This window comes from Rhamphochromis longiceps, unplaced genomic scaffold (genome assembly GCF_057381845.1).
Source record: "Rhamphochromis longiceps isolate RC_006_pf unplaced genomic scaffold, R_longiceps_female_GT1.1 unmapped_scaffold_4, whole genome shotgun sequence".
Taxonomy (NCBI): Eukaryota; Metazoa; Chordata; class Actinopteri; order Cichliformes; family Cichlidae; genus Rhamphochromis; species Rhamphochromis longiceps.
Window position 1 is genome coordinate 758346 of NW_028187224.1, and position 25657 is coordinate 784002.

The window sequence follows — 25657 nt, forward strand, 5'->3', positions numbered from 1 at the left end:
ATAGATATCCTGAAATGCAGCAACATACAAAGTAATCTTGTCTAATCTGATAATAATACTTGACTGCATCACTGACCTATCCCAAAGTTAAGGTTAATCAGTAGCATGCATGACGTTAGCCAGCTAGCAACCTGAGGAGGGAAATGCTAGTCTCACGAATCACGATAACGTTAGCAATCGTGACTCACGATTGCTAACGTTATCTGAAAACCGTCAATTGAGTGACCATGATGAGTTGCTTTTAGTAGTCCATTCTATATTCATATCCACAACGTAAACAAACTACCCAACATCAATCATTTGCAACATTTGTTAACACAGTATGAACACTGCTAACAGGAGCTATCACAGAGTTGACGGACATGAGCGTGCAAGCAAGGGCTACAATAATGAACTTTTTAAATTATTATTATTTAAACATTGCCTTACCGTCAAGCGACGCCTGAGTTTCATCACGCTTCCTCTTCTTCTTTCTTTTCTCCGCTCCCGACTCCTGTTGCCGTTTCGAGGCCATGTTCAAACAGGTGTTTACCAATTATAGAACAGACCACTGGGAGTGGGGGGGCACCAGGAGGAGACTGGAGACAGGGCACAAAGCAGATTCACCCCTTTTCTCGGGAAAATTGTTTTATGTTGCTTTTGTATTGTTTAACCATATTAATGCATATGATATTTATAGTATTAATATGGTTTACTTTTTTTTTTTTACGACCCTGATTTTTTTGGTGCCCTACCGGCCATTTGGTGCCCTACGCAGTGTGCGTTATGTGCGTTTGCGGAGCTACGGCACTGCACTCATCGATCGAGCACATCGAGTGAATCGCCAGCGTCCCAAACAAAGTCATCTTCCTCGGCCCATCATCTTGAGATTGCACTACTACCACATTGGTGAGGAAATTCTGCTGAAAGCTGCAGAGAACAAGAACCTGATGTATAAGGGTTTTTAAAATAAACATCCTCCCAGATTTCCCTCCCTCTGTTGGAAACGCAGAGCCGCATTTGCAAATATGAGAGGAAGACTACGTGGGATGACCGGCGTCAGGTACAGACTGCTATACCCTGCAAAGCTGTTAGTGACCCATGGTGATGTGAGGAAAAGCTTTACCGATCCCAAAGAGACCGTAGACTACGCGGAGAAGCACCTCTCCCACCCACCTTCAAATGTATTAAAAGCAAGGATATATCTATATGTCTAACGCTGACACAGCACTGTGTTTCTTCTTTTCCCTTTATATTCCATGTAAAGGTGAATATGGAGCGTTTATGGAGCTCGTTTATTGACCAGCTGTCAGTTAGAAGGTAAGAGTTACTAGGTTAACAGAGGTTAGCAGTAACAGTACGGGGAAGTATATTGTGTTGTTCTTTTGTTGGTTTTTATTTTATCCTACTTTACTTTGTTATTTTGATTTTACCTGTTGTGAGTGCTTCCCGTAATTCTCCTTTTTCTTGCGCCGCTGCGGCCAGAGTTCACAACATTACATATTTTTGTATCTATAAACAGGAAGCTGACACTCTCCAGACTTTATCAAAGGTGTGAGCGTCACAGCAGAGGCCTTTGTGTCAACGTAGCTGAAGACAAAACACAGAAACACATGAAGGAGATTTTCCTGGCCTGGATTTTATACAAATATTCTGCAGTACATCAAAAATGAAAGAAAACCATTAGTCAACATATGAACATCACCTCTGAAGTTACAGAGCTTTGATTGGAGACACAGCTGAGCGTTTTGCATTTTGCATAATTAATTACATAATTCATTATGTAACCATAATTAAATGGTTACATCATCTTTAAAGTCCCCAGAGATCAGGAAAAGGGCCTGAGGGTGCTGTGTTTGGAGTCTGCTGGTTACAGTGTGCAGGACCTCACAGGCTGCTGCAGCGTTAGCAGAGGGCGGGACATACACAGCTATCATAATCACGTGTGTAAACTCTCGTGGTAGATAGTACGGTCTCATGCTAACCGCTAGCAGCTCAATGTCCTTACAGCATAGCGTCTCTTTGATAGAGAAATGCCCAGAGTTACACCATCTATCGTTCACAAACACAGCCAGACCCCCTCCTCCCTTCTTACCACTCTCCGCTGTTCTGTCATAAGAGGCTCAGCAGCTAAAGCAGCACACCTGGGTCTCCCAGCCTATTAAAAGCAGCCCTTTGCTTCACCTGCTTCACTAAACATTATTATTTTAAGCAGAGTGGTGTGATTTATGTAGGCATTGCTGTGTGACAGGATGACTTTTCTTGCACACCCACCAAATGAGGGCGCACATGCTTCCACGCCCACTGGTGACTGCACACATCCTTTCAAGGAAGCATTTCATTCATCCCTAACAAATGGAACAAAACACTGTGCAGCGTGTTCAGGTTTGAACGTGGCCCTGGCCTCTCTCTGCATCCACCTGGCACATGCAACACACATCCACTCCCTGCTGAGCTGCTTGTATTTGATGTGTTGAAGTTTTGGTAAAGTTTGAATAAATTCCACTTTATTTATAGGAACATTTCATCTGTGGACTCCTGCTTCCCCTCTCCTTGAGCCAGTTTGTGACGGGAACATGACATAAGAAAAGTAATTTATCCCTTTTTGATTCTGTGTATCTGGCGCTCATCCAGTGAGTTCACACTTGGCAGAAACAGACTGAATTTGTCTGGAGAACTTTGGCTTCAGCCAAGTTAGATAAACACACTGTGTCTCTGTCAAAACAGCAGTGTAGTTGTGGCACCCCTGTGAGGGAATGACCACATGAATATTATTTTGTGTAAAACACTCATGTAACGGGACATTTTTCATTGCTATATGTATTTATTTTCAGTTTCTTTAAGAGGATAGAAAATCCATGTAACAGGGATTCATTTTATGTTAGAAAGCAGTGAGGGCGGAACTTTGGTGCTTGCTCCGGGGTTTCGGGGAGCAGTAAGTGGAGCCCACCTTCCGCTGCTTCCTCAGACACGTTCTGGAGGAAAGCAGAGACGCATCGTGTCTTCCTTACTCTGCTCTTCACCTGCTTTTACAGGTCGGTACACGGTGCTCGCACCGAAAATGTTGTTTATTGTCACCATGGTTACCCACGTTAATGTGAATGGGAGAGTTAAGGCGGTCCGCCAAAGTTATTTATATGTAAACACGGGAGAAAACCAGAGGAGTGTCCCGCGCGACCGCACCGCGAGCCCGCTCGTTAGGTGGAGCGCTCGTGAAGCAGAGTCAGTGCGCTCCTATGCTCTGTGCAAACGTGTTGTAATGCTCCAATCAAATCAGTTCTGTGAGATGTGAATGTTAATAGTTCTGTTAAAGTGACTGAGTAGATTAGCTAGTGTAACACAAGCACTCTGAGCAACTCTGTGTAGCTAACAGAGGCATTCACTGATGTCAAGCCAGCCTCCAGTTTGTTTTACGTTCCCTGTGTATTCAAAGTATTACGGGAATGGATGTGGAAACCGGATTTCAAAATAAAAGCCAACTTCGAGTGAATAAACAGATATGTTAAGAACATAATAACATATAATTTAGGCTTTTTTTTTTTTTTTTTTTTACAAACTCTAATGTTACATCTATATGACACAGCCTTGTACCCTAATTGTGCCCTGTCACTATCAAGGCCATCTTATTTTGGATTTCAAAGTAAAAGCCCTGTGAATCTTCATTTTTGAACTACTCTTTCAATGAATTCATAATGCTCTTAAAAGCAAAAGTCGTATTTCCAAATACTATTTGAACTTTGTATCAACACTTTTCAACCGCAGGCTTTTTCACAGTAATACCATATCAAAATTAATTCTTTCTGATTTTGCTTTTCATAGTAATGGCCCTTTGAAATTGCCGATATTTGACTTAATCTCCTAACGATTCAAAATGCTCTAAAATGAAAAATTCTTGTTTCCACAGGGTAATTCCACTTTAGATCAACAGTATACAGCCCCACAGTGATACCATATCAATATCAAGTCATTCTGATTTTGCTTTAAAAAATAAAAGCCTTTTCAAATTGTCCATAATTGACCTAACTTTCAGTGATTTCAAAATGCTCTAAAATGGAACATTTCTGTTTCCACAGGGTAATTCCACCTTAGATCAACAGTATACAAACCCGCAGTGATACCATATCAATATCAAGTCATTCTGATTATGCCTTCCAAAATAAAAGCCTTTTTAAATTGTCCATAATTGACCTAACTTTCAGTGATTTCAAAATGCTCTAAAATGGAAAATTCCTGTTTCCACAGGATAGCTTCACTCTATATTTACAGTATACAGCCCCACAGTGATACCATATCAATATCAAGTCATTCTGATTTTGCTTTTCATAGTAATGGCCCTTTGAAATTGCGGATATTTGACTTAATCTTCTAACGATTCAAAATGCTCTAAAATGAAAAATTCTTGTTTCCACAGGGTAATTCCACTTTAGATCAACAGTATAAAGCCCCACAGTGATACCATATCAGTATCAAGTCATTCTGATTTTGCTTTCAAAAATAAAAGCCCTTTCAAATTGTCCATAATTGACCTAACTTTCAGTGATTTCAAAATGCTCTAAAATGGAAAATTCCTATTTCCACAGGGTAATTCCACCTTAGATCAACAGTATACAACCCCACAGTGATACCAATATAGGTAATACATCAACATGGCTGCCGTGGCTAAGTTAGGAATATTTATAATGTCATTTCAAAACTTGCATATGATCTGCAATTTGTAGTAGAGATGGACCGATCCAATATTACGTATCGGTATCGGTCCGATACTGACCTAAATTACTGGATCGGATATCGGAGAAAAATAAAAAATGTAATCCGATCCATTAAATATCACGAAAGCACCTCACAAAACTTGCAACACGCCGTAACTCGCCTCAGAACGTTAGCACGTCGGAGCAGTATGCATCACGTGATAGAGCGGCTGTGGCATGCGGGACCTGTCGGTAGTCTGGATAGCATGTGGAGCTTCGCTAGCAACCCAGCATTTCATCTCCGACAAAGTTATTATTAAGATTCAAAAATTGAGGAAGGGTACAAGAGGTGATCGAAAAATAACCACACTGGTCCGGCCGGGTGAAGTCAAACGAAGATTTTAATTCACACGTGGGAAGATCACTGAAAACAGCAATTGATCTTCGACTTACTAAGGCACAAACAATTATTTTATAACATCAGGGTTTGTTTACTGACGCCCCTTCATGCGTCACAGATACATTTTATACATACGTCAAATCAACACCACAATGACCTTTTACACAGAACATCATCGTCTATTTTCATGGCTGGCACTTCCTGTGTACCTTTCAGTTCTTATCCTATTCCTCTTTCTTGCCGAGACACCAAGAAACGGTTCCTCTTTTACCAAGACAATTTTGCAGTTACAGCCAAACATCCTCTAAATAAATCTAATTTAAAGTGTGTGTGTCACGACCTCACTCAGCCTCGATGTCACCTCTCGCACTTCTGACCTTTTACCAGACCAGAGGCTCACTGAGACTATGTGTATGTCTTCTACTAAATAAATGTTTTAATCAAGAACCCCTACTAAAAGCTTAATACAAGAATATGAACATATAAAAGATAATAAAATAAACTGATATAAGTGTTTTGTAAGCATGTATTGCAATTCCTTCTATGTTCTAGTTTTCCCTCAGCATGTATCACCTGAACAGTCACGTCAGTGAGGCTTACGACCTTTAAAGAACCTGAACATCAACTCAAATAAGCACAGATATGCAATATGTATAAAATAGTTATAACTGCATCTGAAATACAAAGTTAACATCATCATAAACATCTTAAGGCCATCTCAAAGCTATCTGTTACATTGTTAAAGCAATGATCATACTGCAGATTATATTATGCTGGTCAAATACTTTTTGTTCATCCCCACAATCCCCCTTTCGACCTCTGGCACACCAGAGGTCGATACATAGGTTGTTGTTCACTCCTCAGTCCACTCGGCTACCTCCAGATCCATCATCGGCATCATGGACATAGGGGCCACCGCCCCAGGGTCCACTGCCTTTACAATCACTTTCTCTACCAACCTTCGGGCACAAGGAATGAGACAACAACCACAGGTCACCAAAATACCCACCAATACAGATAGAGACAACATAATTGACAGAGCAAGCCCCTTCCACTTTCCCTTTTTTTTACTCTTTTTATTTAAACCACCCCTTTTCAAACTCTCAATTTGTTACCACTCCTTTCTGTAGGCGCGGCGATCTCCTCCTAGGCTGCTCTTCTTTCTTCGGCCTTCCAGGTGGACTACTGGTCGGCCCGTTGCACAGGTGAAGAGGTTTATTCTGCCTCTGTTCCTTGACACCTGCGTTCTTTGAAGACGAATTTTCCTCCACCAAGCTCTCGTGTGCGGGTGCACACTGCGACCAGTGGTACCAGGTGTCGCCTTTCCCTTTCAGCTGGACTGCTGTAGCCGGGCGGTCACCTCATACGGACCAGTCCAGCGGGGCTCCTTCCACTTTCGCTTAATGACCTTCAGCCACACTGCCTTTGCGTCCGGGACCTCTCCGTTCCCCGTGGATCTCTCACAAGTGACCTGTTTTGTAAAGCTGGACACAAGAGCCTTCAACTCATCAAAACATTCTGCATGAGACCTGTTGCTTGTCCTGGGCTGCTCCACCGGGACCACTGTCTAGGGTGCTGGAAACTGTCTCCCAGTCAGCAGCTCATAAGGGGTGAAACCTGTGGATTGGTTAACAGAACATCTTATGGTCATCAAAGCAATGGGCAGGGCTGCGACCCAATTTAGCCCTGTCTGCGCACAGATTTTAGCCAACTTGTTTTTCAAATTTAGGTTCATCCTCTCTACCTTTCCTTGAGATTGAGGATGATAGACCGTCCCGAACTTATGTTGCACTCCCAACATCCTCTCTACCTCTTGCAAATCTTTGTTCTTGGAGTGAGTACCATTGTCTGATCTAATTCTCTTGGGAAACCCATGCCTTGGAATGTAATGATTGATTAAGCACTTAATCACACTTTTCGCGTCTTCACGTTTGGTCGCCCATGCTTCGGGCCATCCAGTCAGAACATCCACACACACCAACAAATACCTCACCCCACCTGGGCCTGTATCAATCATGTCGGTATAATCAATCACGACCTCTTCTCCTGGCCTTTCTGGCATGAGAAACTTACCAGCTTCAGGTTTTACTGCTGGCTTTGGGTTGTGTGCCCCACAAATTAGGCACGTTCTGGCCTTTTCCAGTATCATCCTTCTCAAATCAGGATGCCACCATCGGCACAAATTTCTCTCCATCTGTTTCACTCCCACGTGACCAAGCCCGTGAGCCTCATTCACCTTTTGTTCCGCCATTTTGGCCGTTAACGCGGGACGCCCATCTGGCCCCCTCCACAAACCGCCATCTTGCCAGGCTCCTTTGTTTTCCCACACCCCCTTTTCCTCTGGGGATGTCTCCTCCTGAGCCTGTCTAACTTCTTCCATGCTGTTAGTGCTAACCTCCTCTTCTGGGGTTACCTGCACCAGTTGTCTCTGTCCTTTGTAGCCCGCTGCTTCCTTTGCGGCTTCATCAGCTTTCTGATTTCCTCTTGTCACCATACTGTCTGCTTGTGAGTGGCCTTTGCATTTCATAATACTTACCTCGTCTGGGTCCTCCAGGGCCTTTTCCAGTTCCTCCATTTCCTTTTTGTGACAGATGGGTGCATTAGTGGCCGTTCTGAACCCGGCTCTCTTCCACTGAGCCAGTTCCACATGAGCTGCTCCAAACGCATATGCTGAGTCAGTGTAGATGTTCACTCTCATGTTTTTAGCCAACCTCAGGGCTCGAGTTAGGGCTATCACTTCAGCTCTCTGGGCCGACTGTTGTCCCTCAATTTTTCCTGCTTCTTTCACCTGAAACTCAGTTCCTACTCTACAGACTACTGCATAGCCCGCTCTCCCTTCTTCATCTCTGTGGCAGCATCCATCTGTGAACCAATCCTCAGCTCCAAGTATGGGCTCTGCCTTTAGGTCTTCCCTGATTTTTCCTTCAACCTGGGCTTTCTTAATACAGTCATGTGGTTCTCCTGACCCCATTAGGTCTGCCATATTTATTCCTTCATGTGTGAATATCAAATTTGGCGCCTCTAAAATTTTGCTCAACCTTTGTTGCGTCAGTGGAGTCATTGTGAATACCTGTGAGTTCACATAGGCCACTACACTGTGTGTGGTAAGCACTTTCAGTGGGTGTTCCCTCACTATGTGTGCTGTTTTCTGAATTATCTTTGCTACTCCTGCTGCGTGTTGTGTGCATGTGGGATGCCTTGCTTCTGTTGAATTTAATCTTATGCTGACATACATAAGTACATCCCTACCTCCCCCTTTTTTCTGAAACAACACACCATTCACAACTCCCTTTGTTTCTGAAACATCAAGATAAAATGCCTCATCATAGTTAGGTGTGGCCAGATCTGTGGCTCTTGACAAATCCTGTTTTAGCGAAATGAACGCTGTCTCTGTGTCCGGCGTCCAAGGCAACTCAGCCTTCAGATTTCGGACACCAACTTTCTTGATCAGGTCCCTTAAAGGGGCAGTTTTACCCGCCTAGTTCGGAATGAACTGCCTGCTGTAACCTGTCAAGCCAAGAAAGGAAAGCAACTCCTTCACAGTTCTTGGTTTTGGATGTGTCAGAATTTGGTCCCTGTGTGTGTTCATTAACCCCACTGATCTGTGTGCGATCACCCGGCCCAGGAATGTTACCTCTGGCCGGACCAACTGCAGTTTTTCTTTGCTCACTTTGAAGCCACACTCCGCCAATCTGTTCAACACCACGAGCGATGCTGCCGTACAGGCCGCTGCTGACGGGGCTGGTGAGAGTGCAAAGCCTTGTGGTAGGCGTGTGTACCTAAATTTCCGGCCTCTGTATGTGAAAGAGAAAATGTCTCTGAGTGACTCGTGCAGTGGGAGACAAAAGAATGCATTCGCTAGGTCAATACATGTGAACCACTTTTGGTCCCCAGTAATTTCGGTCAGAGCTGTGTAGGGATTTGGTACAGGCACAGTGTCAGTCCTCAGTATGGCATTTATTGCTCTCAAATCATGTGCCATACGGTACTTCCCTGTCCCATGTTTTTCCACTGGCAAAATAGGTGTGTTCCAAAATGACCATGAGGGCTCAAGCACTCCTGCTTTCCACAGCCCTTCAATGGTTTCAGCTATACCTTCTTCTGCTTCAGTTTTGTGCTTATATTGTGGTCTGTTAATTGTTATGTCAGACTTCAGCTGGAACAGGACAGGCGAACAGTTAGCTAAACCTACATCTGTGGGCCCTGCGGACCACAAAGTACCAGGCAATTTTGAGAGCTCAGCTACTGCATCAGGATGATCCATTCTTTCCCTGCCATGTATTCTGGAGATTTCTTTATGTTCTAAGATCACTGCATCGTTGGACAAACAAGTTATGCGATATATTTTACATTTTGGTGCATACCAGACATTTGGAATTTGGGTGCTTTGCCAGCATGCATTGTCCAGCACCCGCTTGACCATTGGTCCCAGATCTCTTGGCCCATGACCCTCGTGGACCGCCAATGTAATGTGAGGGGCTGAATCCTCTCCCACATTGTACCAAGGCAGTTGTTCATCCGTAAATTTCACAGCCGCGGCCACACCTTCTGGTCCAACATAAATGTTATGTGTTCGCACATTCCACGTCTGTCCCTCAAGATCAGACTGGAACTGTTCCCGATAGATATCGTTATCTTCCCTATCATAAAAGAGTGTAACGTGGAAAGGATCTCGCGGAGGGGAGTAGACGGCCAGGCTCATTATCCAGGGTCTCCACAGCTGATAATGTCTCAGAATGCCTTCTTCCACCAGCCTCCCCCAGTAGATTTCGGCAGTGGGTTGTTCAGAGTTCTGGACTAGATATTGAGTCTTTGAAGGTGATCCCAGGCACGGGAATTCTTTTCCTCCAGGCAGAGTAACAATCAGTCCATCTGGTGAGCACATGATTGTGGCTCCCAGTTTCACAAGCAGGTCCCTGCCCATGAGATTTGCAGGCACCTGTGAGGACACCACATATTGGTGTTTCAAAGTCTGTTTTCCCAGCTGTGTCAATGCTGGACCTGTCAATGGCAGTGTCATTGGAATCCCGGAAAAGCCTACCACATTAACTGTGTGACAGGAGAGTGTCGCACTGTCTGGTGTGTCTTTCAGTGTTGAGTATGTTGCTCCAGTATCCACCAGGAAGGGCAATTCAGTGCCTTCCACGGTCATTGACAGCATGGGTTCTGCCGCCCCCCACGCTGTTCAGTTTCTCCGGGCTCCGTCAGTATTGCTCCCTCTCCCAGCCCCAGTCAGCTACTGGGTACTGGGCGGCTGGTGCTGCATTCGGGTTTGGAGCTTGATGTGCTCCCCTGTAAGCAGCTCTTTGTCTTGGGCCTCCTCGTGCCTGGGATTGATAGCCTCGCCTCTGATAATTTCGCTGCGATTCAGGACATTCTCGGGACCAGTGTCCTTCTGCTCCACAGCTGTAACAGGCAGTCCAAGACACATTGTTAGGATTCCCTGGATTCCGAGCCCTTTGTCCTCCCCTCACGGATCCACCACGCCCTCTCTGCGGTCCACCGGTCCCCCAATTCCCTACTGGTTGACGCTGCCTTGGTGCATTGGCGGGCCAACGGTCATCAGGGTAGAGACCCGGATCCTGATCTGGCAAGTCAGGCACAGGATCGGGCTGAGGCCTTGCCACCATTATTTTCCTTGCGCTCTCTTTATCCTCTTTCTTTCTGTCTCCTGCTTTGTTTTTTGCTTCTGCCAGCTGCAACTTAACCAGCCACGCCTGGACTTCCTCCAACTCTTTCTTTTGTTTGTTTGCCTAATCCTGTTCCTGCTGAAGTCTGTGGGTCACATGTCTATCCCACTGCACCGAGTCTGCAACGGCAAAATCTGGGTTCTTTTCCAAGTCAACTGCAACCTGGTTGGGCAGCCCTGCCAGCACTGCCGAACGAAACCACGCTCTACTTTCACCCTCCTTCCCCGGATGTATTCCTGTTCCTAACAACCATTGTTCCTTTGCTTTAGCTAAACACTCTCTGGGTGTGTTTTTGGGATCCCAAATAATTTTTGGAATGGCTCCAGAGTTAGGAGTTGGGTACTTCTCTCGGACTGCATCTGCTAAGTCATTCTGCACCTCATGATATTGCAGGTCATTTGCATATCTGGTTGTTTGAGCTATCTGCTCTACATCTGCTAACCCACCACCCAGCATACAACGTCCGGCCAAAGCGCGAAAATCGCCCAGCGCTAATTCTTCTCCTTCCCAATGTTCTCCCTTGGTTATTGGTGGAAGTTGTTTAACCAATGCTTCCAAATCTCTCACCTTATAGGCGCGATAAACTGGTTCGTTCTTTGGACCTGCTATTAGAGGCAGACTTAAACCAGGGTCAGGAGCTCCTTGTTCAAAACTCACTTTTCTACTCTTTGAGCTCTTAAATATGGGCCGTCTCTGTGCTTGGTCTCTCTTCACACTTCTTTTCCTCAAAATTAGGCTTGTACTTGGTTGGGGTTCAGCTCCTCCATCTTCGTCCTCCTCATCGTCTTCTTCTTCTGATGACGTCGCACGGTCTTCATTCTCCTCTTCTGGCCCTCCCTGCATTACTCTCTGCTTTATAACCTCCAATGCCGTTAATGCCTCTATGGACGCACGTAGGGCCTCATGCATTTGTCCATACACTTCTCCTTCAGTTTTTAACACCAAGCTCAGAGGTATTTTATCACCCAGCCCTTTCTGTTGGGATGTAATAAGTTTGCTTACCTCAACCTCCATCGCTTGGCACTCTTTCTCTGCTGATTTTAATACTCCAGGGGAAGCCAAACGAATAGCTTTCTTAAGCTGTTCAAGCTGATCCTTCAGAGGTTTGCATCCCCTTTTCCCACTAGGTGTCGCACCCGAGCTGTCAGCCATTCTCTGAAACACAGACTTACCTCTTCCAACGGCGTTGGTCGACTCCACTTTCTAGGTCTAGGTCACCCAGACACGCTTAACTTTCGGTTTCAGTCTTCGTCTCGCTGTTCTCGCAACCACTGGCTCCTCTTCCCCTGCTCGGTGACACACAAAGTTTAACCCAGCACTTTAGAGGCTGTCCTCGCGTTCTCAAGCGTTGACACTCAATCAAAATTATTCGCCCTCAAAGTGTTAATATATGACACCAGCAACCCTTATGCGCAACGCGCTCACCTCCGTATACTTACCTCTCCAATAGTTCCTCGGATTAGTGTTTTTTCATTTATTTTAAACCCATTAACGGCGCTGCGCGTCCCTTATATACTTTACAGCAACACACCCTCAAGGGTCCCTCAACTTGTCCCGTACTAATAAATCTAAAACCAAGAAATCACCTTTATGTCATTATGTCAAAGCTTTCTCCATTTTGCGCAGCCTGCCACATGTTTAACAAAAAAATCGCTGCCCGAGAAGGCTCCCACATATCAAGGTGGTCGTTTTCACAAACTTCCAGCAGACCCTCAAATAAACAAAAACAACGACCCAGGCAGGCTTCCAGTTCAGCCTCCTCAATTTCTATGCACACCGAAAACTCATGGGGAGATTCTCAGGATGACCACTCCACTTACTCTGCATCCAGTCAGCTCATGAATTAACAACACTTGCAGACTGTAACCCTTTTATTTTTGTTAATGCCTTCAAATCCACCTTAAATCTTCTTACCTAAACGTTGGTTTTAAACACAAACAATTCTTATATTCTATTTTGAAACGCTGTCACCATTCATATATTTACAATGTTATTATTTACTAAGCCAGCATTTTAATTGCAGACATTTATCCACATTTGCAAACAATAGTTATAGAGCTGAATGACACACAAAACCGAAAGCATAGTCCTCTCATGCGCTCTGCATCAGCTGCCTCATTTGCATGCACACACACTCTTCATCTAAGAATAGCAGCAGGCAGTCAGTGCATTGCTGACTCCACCCACAGAGATCTTTTTTTTTTATTACAGAGACGTCTTATATTTACAACTGCACAGATTTTAAACCTTTTAACACCTATCGAATTTCGACAAATTTAACATAACAGTCTAACCGATAAACTCCCTGAGTTTTTTGCGATCAATTAACCAGTATCAAGACTTTAACTGTTTCTGGCCTCATCTCTTAAAATCCCTAACTCAATTTAAAAGTGTCCAACACCCAAGGTCCAACCTTTGCTGCCCAAAAAAGCGCAGATACCGTTCCAAACGGTAAGGAGACTCTAACTCCTAGCTTAATTCCAGGATGCCCTGTACCCCACAGTTAAGCCACACTGAACTATCCCTCTTCGCCGAGAGGTCAATGTCGCGCGTCCACGACAAGGAGGGAGCGTAACCTCCGGGCTCTGCGCTTCCTAGCAGACTCGAACTGCCGTTCTAGAATAATTTATAATACTTTGAAACAACAATCAACACCCGAAACAAGTGTATAACTGAGGCAGGTGCAACCTAGTGGTCAATTTGACCGCTCAGGTCCACTCTTATGACCAAATTTGGACTCTAACCAACAAAATAACCAATTCCCTACCAAACTACTTGAGACTCTAACTCAATTTCTTTGGGACTTCAACCCAGTATTTAAACTTTTCTTATCAGACTCTTAACTACTTTCATTTCTTCTTAGCAGAACTCTAACTGCATCAACTCATGAGATTTTCATCAAAATCAAAACAGACATCCACCAGTAACTTCAGTGAGTGGACTTAAATTTTATCATGTCCAATTTGGCACACTTTGGAAATAATTCAACAGGTAGTGCCTTACCTTTTGGATAAGCCGGCTTATGCCCACTCACTTCAACCACTGGAATTCATGTCTGCCCGTCTGACCACCTCGGACCACCGCTCACACCTCCACTTTTCTCCCTTACTCAACCACCGGACGAAGCCCCCAAATATTAAGATTCAAAAATTGAGGAAGGGTACAAGAGGTGATCGAAAAATAACCACACTGGTCCGGCCGGGTGAAGTCAAACGAAGATTTTAATTCACACGTGGGAAGATCACTGAAAACAGCAATTGATCTTCGACTTACTAAGGCACAAACAATTATTTTATAACATCAGGGTTTGTTTACTGACGCCCCTTCATGCGTCACAGATACATTTTATACATACGTCAAATCAACACCACAATGACCTTTTACACAGAACATCATCGTCTATTTTCATGGCTGGCACTTCCTGTGTACCTTTCAGTTCTTATCCTATTCCTCTTTCTTGCCGAGACACCAAGAAACGGTTCCTCTTTTACCAAGACAATTTTGCAGTTACAGCCAAACATCCTCTAAATAAATCTAATTTAAAGTGTGTGTGTCACGACCTCACTCAGCCTCGATGTCACCTCTCGCACTTCTGACCTTTTACCAGACCAGAGGCTCACTGAGACTATGTGTATGTCTTCTACTAAATAAATGTTTTAATCAAGAACCCCTACTAAAAGCTTAATACAAGAATATGAACATATAAAAGATAATAAAATAAACTGATATAAGTGTTTTGTAAGCATGTATTGCAATTCCTTCTATGTTCTAGTTTTCCCTCAGCATGTATCACCTGAACAGTCACGTCAGTGAGGCTTACGACCTTTAAAGAACCTGAACATCAACTCAAATAAGCACAGATATGCAATATGTATAAAATAGTTATAACTGCACCTGAAATACAAAGTTAACATCATCATAAACATCTTAAGGCCATCTCAAAGCTATCTGTTACATTGTTAAAGCAATGATCATACTGCAGATTATATTATGCTGGTCAAATACTTTTTGTTCATCCCCACATTATCCCGAGAGAAGTAAAGCAAGTGTGTAAGTCCATCTCTGAATGTTTGTAAAGCATTCCCACGTTAAGCTTAACAAGCGACTGCCTCTCGCTTAATGATCAGCTGATCGGCTTTTCTGTCTCGAGTCCGTCTCTCTTGTTTGTTTTTGGCCCACTTTGCACCAGAAAGAGGAAACCAGCGGCTGAACAACAGCAGCACGTTTAAGCTTGATAAGCTGTTGTTACAATTTATTTAATATTACTTGCTACACCAGGATCTTTTACTACGTAGCTGACGCTGGTAACTGTGCAGGGACGGATCTAGCAAAGTTTAGCCAGGGGGGCCGATAGGGCATTAACAGGGAAAAGGGGGCACAAAGACAGACTTTTCTTTCTTATTCTCATTTAAAATGTCGAGCTTTTAATAAATACTTATCTGACACCCAAAGTTTTAATTTGATGTAAAATGAATAGAAGTCAATTACTGTGACTATTAAGTCTAATATATATACCCTAGTAAGCTATAGTACTTTTTCCTTTGGGAAGGTACCATCTGTGCAGTCTGCAATTTTGTTGAAGAAAGATGTTGAATCTATTTAATATTTCTTGAAAAATAATTGATTTCTGTGCATTTTTTTTCCACACTGCATCAAATTAAGGTTGATTACGTCGATTAAGCATCATGAGGTGGCGCGTGAGGGGTGGTTCCCTATTTTTTATTTATTTATTTTTGTTGTTGCTTGGAGTTGGAACCCTATTAGTTAGGTTGCTTAATATTTACGCTAAGTACTCTTTAAAATACCAGAATAGGGAGGATGGTGTAGGTTTAAGTTTATTAGATTGATCAGTATTGCTGAACTATGAAATATTTTTTTTGTATACAGGTATAACAGAATAGCTTTAGTGTAGTTGTTGTTTTAAACTTGAGTATGAACTTGCAGACTTGCAAAATGCAGCAAGATATTTTAAAAAACAGTTTTGTTGATTAAAAAACACTATATCAGATTCATATCGGTATCGGCAGATATCCAAATTTATGATATCGGTATCGGACATAAAAAAGTGGTATCGTGCCATCTCTAATTTGTAGCAGATCTACTGACTGTCACAGAGCAGCTGGAGCAGTCTCGAATGCAGGTCAGTCCACTGTGGCCAAGTGCCATAGCTACTGCTGGATGAACTCGTGACACATCTGCACCTGTTTCTATGAACACATTGAGTCTGAGTGGCTGCACTTACACTGGTGCATTCAAACATATTGAAAGATGGCAGCAATGTGGATTGTCAAGACTCAAACCAACCATTGAGCAAAGACAGCAGGATCACTTGTTTCTGTTTGTTATACAGCCAGATTTACTCGTGACACACATGTGCAGCTGCTTTATCACCTATTCTGAATTTGTTTCAAGCACAATACATTTGTTACACATGTTGGGATATTGTGTTTGTTTTAAATGTTATATACCTGTGTGGTATGTGACTTGTGTTGCCATGACGCCAGGTCTCTCTTGGAAATGAGATTTTTAATCTCAATGAGATTTTTTTTTAACCTGGATAAATAAAGGACTAATTTGTAACTTTCAGTGTTTTCCGGTCTTCCAAAGGAAAAAAAACCTTCAACTACATGACATACAGTTGTGTATTTGTTTTCACCTTATCATACACTTGAAGTTTTACAAATCACCACTTCTTTAGTGAATATCATTTCAGTCTCAGACAATCTCGTTTCTCTTACAGAGGTTGAATGCACCTTCTGCGGATGGCGGTACCACACAGTGTGCGTGGACTTCCCCTGCACAGAAGGCAACTACAAATGCTGTGAATGCTAAATAAACAGAAACAAATGATCCCTGTTGTCTTTGCTTGATGATTGGTTTGAGTCTTGACAATCCACATTGCTGGCGTTGCATCTTTCAATGCCAGCAATGGCAGGTATCAGTGCTCAAAGCTTTTGTGTTTGTTTCCAACAAGTTGCCCACCTCGGGAAACAAAAATGTGTTCTTTTACTTGTCAGATGAACATATGAGACACTTTGACTCTTCAGTGCAGTGTGGAGCCTAACAAAGATCTGTTTTGTGTCCCAGCTGATCAGCAGGAGGAGGAGAGTCTGACGGAGCAGCAGAGGAACATTTTCAGCTACTTGGACTCAGCTCAGCCACTACAGAGGAAACAATGAGCTCAACACAGAAGGTGACAGACAGAGCAGGACCATATGACCACAGATATTTATCACCATATACATTTGAACATTTGCCATAACGATGTAGCTGACGATAGAATTGACACCAGACAAAATACTTTACAGCTGCACAACTTTATTAAAAACCCATCAATGTATTTTCACTGAAACAAGCAGCTGTTGTTTATGTGCATTAAAGTTATATAAAAATGTAACAGTGCAAATGCAAATTCCTCGCTGACAGTTTAACCAAAAGGCGTTTCCAGTGGAAACTGGCCGACACATCCTGAGCATAACCATGTATAATATCCACTAAACTTCAGAAGAGGTTATACAGTCGTGGCCAAAAGGTTTGAGAATTGCATAAATATTGGAACCTGGAGAAGTTGCTGCTTAAGTTTTTATAATAGCATTTTGCCTGCACTCCAGAATGTTATGAGGAGTGATCAGATGAACTGCATCGTCCTTCTTTGCCATGAAAACGAACTTAATCCCCAAAAAGCCTTACCACTGCATTTCATTGCTGTCATCAAAGGACCTGCTGAGACCATTTCAGTGATCGTCTTCTTAACTCAGGTGAGAATGTTGGCGAGCACGAGGCTGGAGATCATCATGGCTGTATCCCGATTCAGGTTCTGCAGCTTTAAAGTCCTCAAGGGCCACGTACTCAAAGACCGCTAAGGCCGAAGTGCGAGGCTCGTAGGCTCGTGAAATGGGACGTCTAGCCTCCGTCGCGCTGCCCAGGTTGCCTAGCAACCATGATACTACCAGCTGGAAACGTTTCATACAGCTTTGTTTGACAGAAATGAAGGAGAACATGTTGGTACTAAATGTGGCTCAATGCTTACATATATGTGTAAAAAGCAAATGCAGGAGCTGTGATAACTGTGTCTGATAGAATGAAGAGTAGACTGATATATGAAATATTCCTTTATTGGGTGAGAAAATCAGACCATGTCATAACTGCTTTAAGTCACACAGAATAGATATCAGAGCCTTAAACAGGCTGACTTCTGCTAAATGGGTCAAACTGGGCAGAAAGTCTACAAACACATAACATCCTTATAGAATATGATGTAACACTATAGATCAACTTAGCTCAGAATATATAAAGCATATAAACAGTTACAGCAATATGATGCAACAAACACAGCAGCTACTGATCCAAAATACTCAAAGCTTCATAGAACTGAAACCAACATTTATTTTAGCTCCATCCTGCTGCTGATACAGACTTTAGGTTTCTGAACATTAAACTTGTTGCTGCCTTTCATAGTGTGTAACTTGAAGGCCCTGAGTACTTTCTCCCACACTGAAAACACTGGGATGATCACATTATTTGAACATTACCTAATAAGACTGATTCAGCACAGACAGTTATGTTAAACTTTCCTAGCAGTCCTTCACAAACAGGGAACAGTCTGTCTATTCTCTCCATCTGTCAGCTGCTGCTGGCTCTTCCTCCTCCTCTTCCTCACACACTGCTGAGTTTGTCCTGGTGGATCATCAGGGCTGCAAAGCCTCACAGATGATGTGCAGCAGTGGGTCCCTCAGTCTGTCCTCACTCTGGACATTTGCAGTCGTCACACATGGAAATCAAATGTGTGATAAGCTGCAGGATTCAAACACAAGTGTAACTTATAAACACACGTTCATACTTTTATTCCACAATCAGAGAGAAAGAAACAGAGAGAGAGTGCAGGACAGACACAGGTGACAGTCTCAGGTGTACACACTGCTACACAACAGCACCAGAGAAGCAGGATTTAGTGTTTGTGTTATTACGAGTGTAAACAAGAAGAGTTCCAGATGGTGCAGTGGACACGTGTGACTGCTGTGATTAAAACATCTTTCTTTCAGCTTAACGAGTGAACCGTCAGCTCGTTCAAACACACGTTAAAGTGCGTTTGGCTCGACACCAGCGAACAGAGGCAGCAATATAACACAGCTAACATTAACAGTGCAGTGAATCCTGCTTGTGCCGTGATGTTCAGGACTGCAAACCGAGCAGCATCACTGACTTTCAGCTTGTTGTGTTTGTGGATATATGACTGACTTTAATTATCCACAAAATCATCACATTCTCTGTCAGATTAAGGTCGACTATTGAACGGCGTATATTTTAAAGGCTTTAAAACCAAGTTAACGCTGAAAGTACAAACATCACTAATGTCACATAACTCTGCCGACAAGGCATAGCTATGGCTATGAAATGCTCTTTGTGTATCACTTCTTCGTTATGAAAGATGTCATTAATGCACTAGTAATGTCTCATCTGGAGTATTGTTCAATCATTTGGTCAGCAGCTAATAAGACAGATCTTAACAGACTTCAGTTAGTCCAGAATAAGGCGTCCAGATTAGTGTGAAGATGTTCATACTATACTAATATTGATAAAATGCATAATAACCTTTCTTGGCTTCCTGTACAGGCTAAAATATTCTCTGGCTTACTTGTAGTTCTAAAGAAAGCAATTCTGTTAAACACACCACATTTATTCTGCTCAGCTGCAGTATCCAGATGAAATACATCATCATATTACACAGTTTTCAACAAGCTGCAATTTAGTAAATGCTCGAGTTAAAAGTAACGTTTTGTAAAACTGTTACATTTAGAGCAACTTTTAAGTGGAATAAGTTGCCTTAAAAAATTAGAGAATTATTCAAAACTTCAATGAACACTTAAAAGCCGATTTACAGAGCTTTTAGTTGTTGTAAATATTGTAAGACATGATTTGTTTTTGAAATTTGTGTAATGTGCCTCAATGTTATTGATATTATTATTATTATTGATTGCTTATATTTGAACAATTGTGAAACCTCACTGTGGATGTAAGAGTGAAATTATGTGGATATCTTGAATCCACTTTATTGTGTAATATTTTATGTGAGTATTTGACGGAAGACGAGCAACATCTGTTGTGGAAGCTAACGGGGTTCCTTTAGAATAAACAAACATAGGATTTATTATCACTGAATAATTCTGTATAAATCTATACAAATTATAGAAATATGTAATAGGAAACAACAAAATAATCTAAATTATAAAATTGTGTGTGTGTGTGTGTGTGTGTGTGTGTGTGTGTGTGTGTGTGTGTGTGTGTGTGTGTGTACAATCAGGAGGGATGGGCATGATTTTAGTGTTTGAACAGTCATGAATTATCTTTAACAGCAGGTTGGATGTAATGTGTTAGAACTACCAGCAGGTGGGGATAAGAGACCTTTAAGGTGTTTGGTGCCACGCTCCACCTTCAGGTTTAAAACTAGTGTTAATGGAGTTTGAAGGTTGAGTTTGTTCCACGACTGCATTTCACTCACTGCCTCTGTTTGTATCTCTGTCACTGCAGGACCAACATGGAGCCAGAAGTCAGCGCTCTCAGGAGGCCGACAAACCTCACAGAAGAAAGGGAGAGAAAAAACACACCTGTGACGAGTGTGGGAAGGGTTTTACTCTGAAGGCTTCACTAAAACAGCATCAGGTCATCCACACTGGAGAGAGACCGTTCAGCTGTCACTTGTGTGGGAAGGGTTTTACTGTGAGGGCTAAACTAAAACAGCATCAGGTCATCCACACTGGAGAGAGACCGTTCAGCTGTGACTTGTGTGGAAAGTCTTTTTCCTTCAAGGGTTCCCTAAAAAAACACCAACTCATCCACAGTGGAGTTAAAGCGTACAGCTGTGATCAGTGTGGCAGAGCTTTTACTGACAGTAGCAACTTACAGAAACATCTAGTTACCCACTCTGGAATTAAGGCATACAGCTGTGATCAGTGTGGCAGAGCTTTTACTCAAAGTAGCCACTTACAGAGTCATCTAGTTACCCACTCTGGAATTAAGGCATACAGCTGTGACGAGTGTGGGATGGAGTTTACTCTGAAGGCTTCACTAAAACAGCATCAGGTCATCCACACTGGAGAGAGACCGTTCAGCTGTGACTTGTGTGGCAGAGCTTTTACTCAAAGTAGCAGCTTACAGAGTCATCTAGTTACCCACTCTGGAATTAAGGCATACAGCTGTGACGAGTGTGGGATGGAGTTTACTCTGAAGGCTTCACTAAAACAGCATCAGGTCATCCACACTGGAGAGAGACCGTTCAGCTGTGACTTGTGTGGAAAGTCTTTTTCCTTGAAGGGTTACCTAAAACAACACCAGCTCATCCACAGTGGAGTTAAAGCATACAGCTGTGATCAGTGTGGCAGAGCTTTTACTCAAAGTAGCAGTTTACAGAGGCATCTAGTTACCCACTCTGGAATTAAGGCATACAGCTGTGACATCTGTGGAAAAACTTTCAGCCAGAGAGGGAACCGAAATGCACACCTACGCATTCACACCAGACATGATGTGTACTGCTGTGAACAGTGTGGCAAACAGTTTACAAGAGACGCACACTTACAACAACACATGTTTACCCACACTGAGGAGAGACCTTATCAATGTGACCTGTGTGAGAAGACTTTTAAATCTCCACATGACCTGAGACGACACCTTCAGATCCACACCAGAAAGAGACTCTACAAGTGCAGCTACTGTGAGGTATGTATTTATATTGTTATCTTGTCATTTTAGCCTGACTGTTTGGAACAACTCTGCTCATTAAACTGTGTTAGCATGTTAGCAATTCTACTGCATGGTAAAGCAGCTCTGAGTGATTATTCAGATTTTCCTTTCAGTTATGATTTTAGTATTACTGTAGTATTATGGTGGTAGTATTGTAGTTATTGCAGCCCAGTAAACTGAGTGTGTTAACTGAAACAGTCAAATGTAGTTGGACGTCTGCAGAGATTCTCTTTATTTCAGGCGACGTTCAGGATACAAATGTTGAAGGACTGACTTACACTGTCTTTGTGTCTTTGTTTAGAAGCAGAGCGACACAGATGGATCCAGTTCTCAACCCTGTCATCACTGTGGTGGTGGGAAAGACTTTCATTGTGACCTCTGTGGAAAAACTTTCAGTCGGCAAGCTGCCCTTAAAACACATCAACGTAGACACACTGGAGACAAACTGAAATACTGCAAAGAATGTGGGAGAAGCTTCACCACATCAAGTGATTTAAAACAACATGAACTGATTCACAGTGGGGTTAAAAAGCACTTCTGTGATCAGTGTGGGTCATCCTTTACCACTGCATGGAAGCTTAAATCACACAAACGAGTCCACACAGGAGAGAAACCACACAAGTGCAGACACTGTGACAGAAGCTTCTCACATTCAAGTACTTGTAACATTCATGAACGTACACACATGGAAGGAAACTACAGCTGTGACCAGTGTGACAAGAGCTTCAGGAATCTCAGTTCATACTCTGCACACAAACGATCCCACGTTACTAATAAACTGTTTCACTGTTACCAATGTGCCCAAACATTCACCTCATTGTCTGCTCTGTGCAAACATCAGCGCGATCACTCAGGGCTGAAATCACTCCCATCACTGGATCACAGTGAATCTGAAGACACAGAAAGATCCTCTGGTTTCTGTGTCAGACTCAAAAAGCTTGAGATCAGGCTCCACAGAGTTCAGATAGAATCATTTAAACTTGTGTTGAACTGAACTGGTTGCTGGGCTGAACTTCTACATAATACAGATCTACATGGGATCTTCTTTTCTGTTGTTTTACTGAGTCAGTTTTGTCCTTTTTTCTCTGTCCTGGTTTTGCTCGTCTGTAAATGATTGAAACTCAGTCAAATAGTTCATTGTTCTCCAGCAAAACGTTTTTTGGAAACTCATGTTTAACCTTTAAAACTCTGACATGTTTTAGCACACAAGGCTTCATCGGGGAGTTCACTCATGATTGGACCATGAGAACAAAGGTTTTTAGTTCTTTCAAAGAGAGTCTTGGAGATGTTTGATGTTTCTGTTTTTCTGAAACCACCTGAAAGAAAAACTATTTTTCTTGCTTTATGTAGTGTGGAAGTTTTAAAATGTTTCTTCATCTGTGATGTTCTTGAATGTGTTCACGTGAAGATGGTACAAATAAACTGTCCTTTCAGCTTTAGCTCCTAATTTATTCATTATTTATGGATGTAGCACAGCAGCCGTCTCTTGATTAACACATGGAGGGCTCGGGATCTGATGGTGTCGTCTCCCTAATTTGCCCACTCAGTAAATCTCACTCATGGCCAAGAAATTGAAATAAACCTTGTTTCCCTGCTGGATAGTGATCCACTGTAACTCTGCTCCTCCTTCCTGTTTAGGATTTCTGTGGCTGAAGTAAAATTCCCTCCATCCATCACTTATCCCAGCTAACCCAAAGTGAAATAAAGTTTTGCTGGTCTTAAAAAAGCATTACAATAATGGGCATTACCAATGCAAACTGAATGATACAGAAGATGAAAGAAGAGACTTTGATCAGTTAATAAAGCTCATGATCTGGATTCATTGTGGCTGCTACACAGATACTTCTGGGTCACTTCTCTCAGTTAGGAACCTTCCTCACCAAACTGACTGTTGGACCACACCCCTGGTTTCATGAGAAATTGTTTCAGCCATGATTTCTCTTCCTGTATTTCAGAGTAAAGACTGAAGTGACAAATGGAAGCATGTTTAAAAAACACAATGTGAGAGAGACGTTGAGGTCCTTAGAAGTTACCCTGGGTTTTTCTGTCACCCTGCTAGATGTTACACACCTTGTTATTGGACTGATTTCTACTGCTGGACTACTCCTGCGGAGAGTATTGAGCTGTTATTGAGCTGCACATACGTTACGACCTGCTTAAGTTCGAGGTCACAGCGTCTGTAGAGCAGCTGGAACATAATGAAGTCTACAAGGTTAAAGTTTTCTCTTCAGTTATTGTTCTTTCTGCTGCTTGGTTTGATGGATCTGAGAGCTTTTGTTTTTATTATTGTTATTATAATTATCATTAATATTTTACTCTCTAGAAGCTTTAAAATAGTGTTTGTGTTTGAAAAAATTGATTTAAGAATTGAACAGAAACATCTGTCCTTCTGAAAATCGCCCAAAGGCACGGAGACAAAGTCAAAGGATGCAACCTGTAACTTTCTCTTCCTTCATGTTAGGACCATCATCCATGATTTATATAAAATGCATATAGCAACAGTAGCACTTTAGTTTGGACTTTATGATTTCTGTAACTGGAAAATATTATTTTGTTTAAAGACAGAAGTGACCGCATAGTTGCAACATCAAAGGGAAATATTAATTAATTAGCATCAAGTATATTTGTTGCTTAAGCGTTTGCACTATAACTTAAGTAGGATTATAACTTTTAAGGAAGGAAAGATTTCAGATATTTAGTTCACTGTTTCAGTTATTTTATATGAAATTAAAACATTTACGTTGGTCAAATATGATGCTCTAAATCAAATAAAAGTTTGAAAATAAATGATGTATTTTTAAATGCTGCAACAAATGTTCACAAAAAGTAACTATAATTAAAACCAGTTAAACAAAATCAAATGTTTGAATCATGCTTAACCAAATGCCAGGCTGGAGAGCTGAACCTAAAGTATACGTAGAAAGATTTCGACATCTGAGCAGTTTTTAATGTTTTTATCACATATAAATGTCACAGCAGTGGGTCCTGGCCCAATGCTTTGTGTTTTTGGTTTTCTTTGACTCTTGTTTTTCTTGGTTTTTGTTCTTCTTATTTATCAGGCTCTCAGTAATCTTAGTTCTCCCTCCCTCAGTGTTCATTTCAGCCTGTGTTTAGTTTCTGTTCCCGTGTCCCACGTTTCATCGTTTCATGTCGAGTCAGCCCTGTCTCTCTGTTTCCTGTGTCTCCCCAGTCAGCCCCGCCTCCCTCGGGCACTCATGTGTGATACAGAGTAATAAACCTGACTACATTTGCTGCACTCTCTTTATTACCTGTTACTTTAAAATTCATACACTAATTATGTCTGCCCATCTCTCTAATGTGAAGGTCAAAGGTCAACATCCCAGTGACATAAGAATAATCCCAAAGGGGCAAAGGCAGCGGTTAATTTAGCACATTTAGCATTAAGGGTACAGCAAGGATATACTTTTACTTATTGTGGCAGGGTTGTGGTCTCTGGCCTGCTGCAGTGGAGGCTGGTGGCGGGACGTTGGACGGCACAGGTGAGGGTGATGGAGCTCATGACTCTCCCCTTTATAGTGACGGAGGAGACTGGCGTGGGGGAAGCGTGTAGTGGAGGAAGCCGAGGAGAGAGCTGGTTTCTGGCTACAAAGACGGCGTCAAACCAGAAAAGATTGCTTGTGGTCAAATGTCAAAGGAGCTTGCAAAGAAAAGCGTCTGGACTTCTTTAAGTTGCTTGAAGACGTTTCACCTCTCATCCGAGAAGCTTCTTCAGTTCTAAGGTCAAATGGTGGAGAGTCCCAGATATAAACCTAGTGGGAGTGACCCCCCACAGAGGGACAAAAGGACCCCCTGATGATCCTCTAATCGCCTGAGCCAAGGTGTGAAACTGGGTGTGGGTCCCAATCAGCCAGAGTTTCGGGTGAGTTCATTGTGAAACCTGGCCCCACCTTGTCATGCGAATTCCTGAGATCAGATGGCCCAGGATGTGAGTGGGCGTTAAGGCGTCTGGGAAGGGATCTCAAAACTGGATTATAGATGGCAGAGAGTTGATGTCGTAAACCCCGCCTCTGTTCAAAGATGGTCGCTCACAGTGGACATAGATGCTTCTTTCACTCCTCTTTCAAACCATCTGTCCTCTCTGTCCAAAATGTGAACATTGGCATCCTCGAAGGAGTGTCCTTTGTCCTTAAGATGCAGATGGA

General features: G+C 42.6%; 2 protein-coding genes across 2 annotated transcripts in view; both read left to right on the forward strand.

The window, feature by feature from the left end:
- Nucleotides 1-25657, forward strand: part of LOC146640606 (NLR family CARD domain-containing protein 3-like) — a 248787-nt gene that overhangs the window by 97826 nt on the left and 125304 nt on the right. The window lies entirely within an intron of this gene.
- Nucleotides 16876-23815, forward strand: LOC146640608 (uncharacterized). The gene is made up of 4 exons (XM_085399993.1): nucleotides 16876-16950; nucleotides 17475-17515; nucleotides 20286-21470; nucleotides 21796-23815. The coding sequence occupies exons 3-4, from the start codon at nucleotides 20799-20801 to the stop codon at nucleotides 22486-22488; spliced, it is 1365 nt and encodes a 454-aa protein (XP_085256119.1). The 5' UTR covers nucleotides 16876-16950; nucleotides 17475-17515; nucleotides 20286-20798; the 3' UTR covers nucleotides 22489-23815.

Excerpts from the sequence above, each read along its gene's own strand:
- LOC146640608 (XM_085399993.1), top strand. The coding sequence starts at position 20,799 with ATGGAGTTTACTCTGAAGGCTTCACTAAAACAGCATCAGGTCATCCAC. Across the intron at positions 21,471-21,795 it reads ACAAGTGCAGCTACTGTGAG|AAGCAGAGCGACACAGATGG; the intron begins GTATGTATTTAT and ends GTCTTTGTTTAG.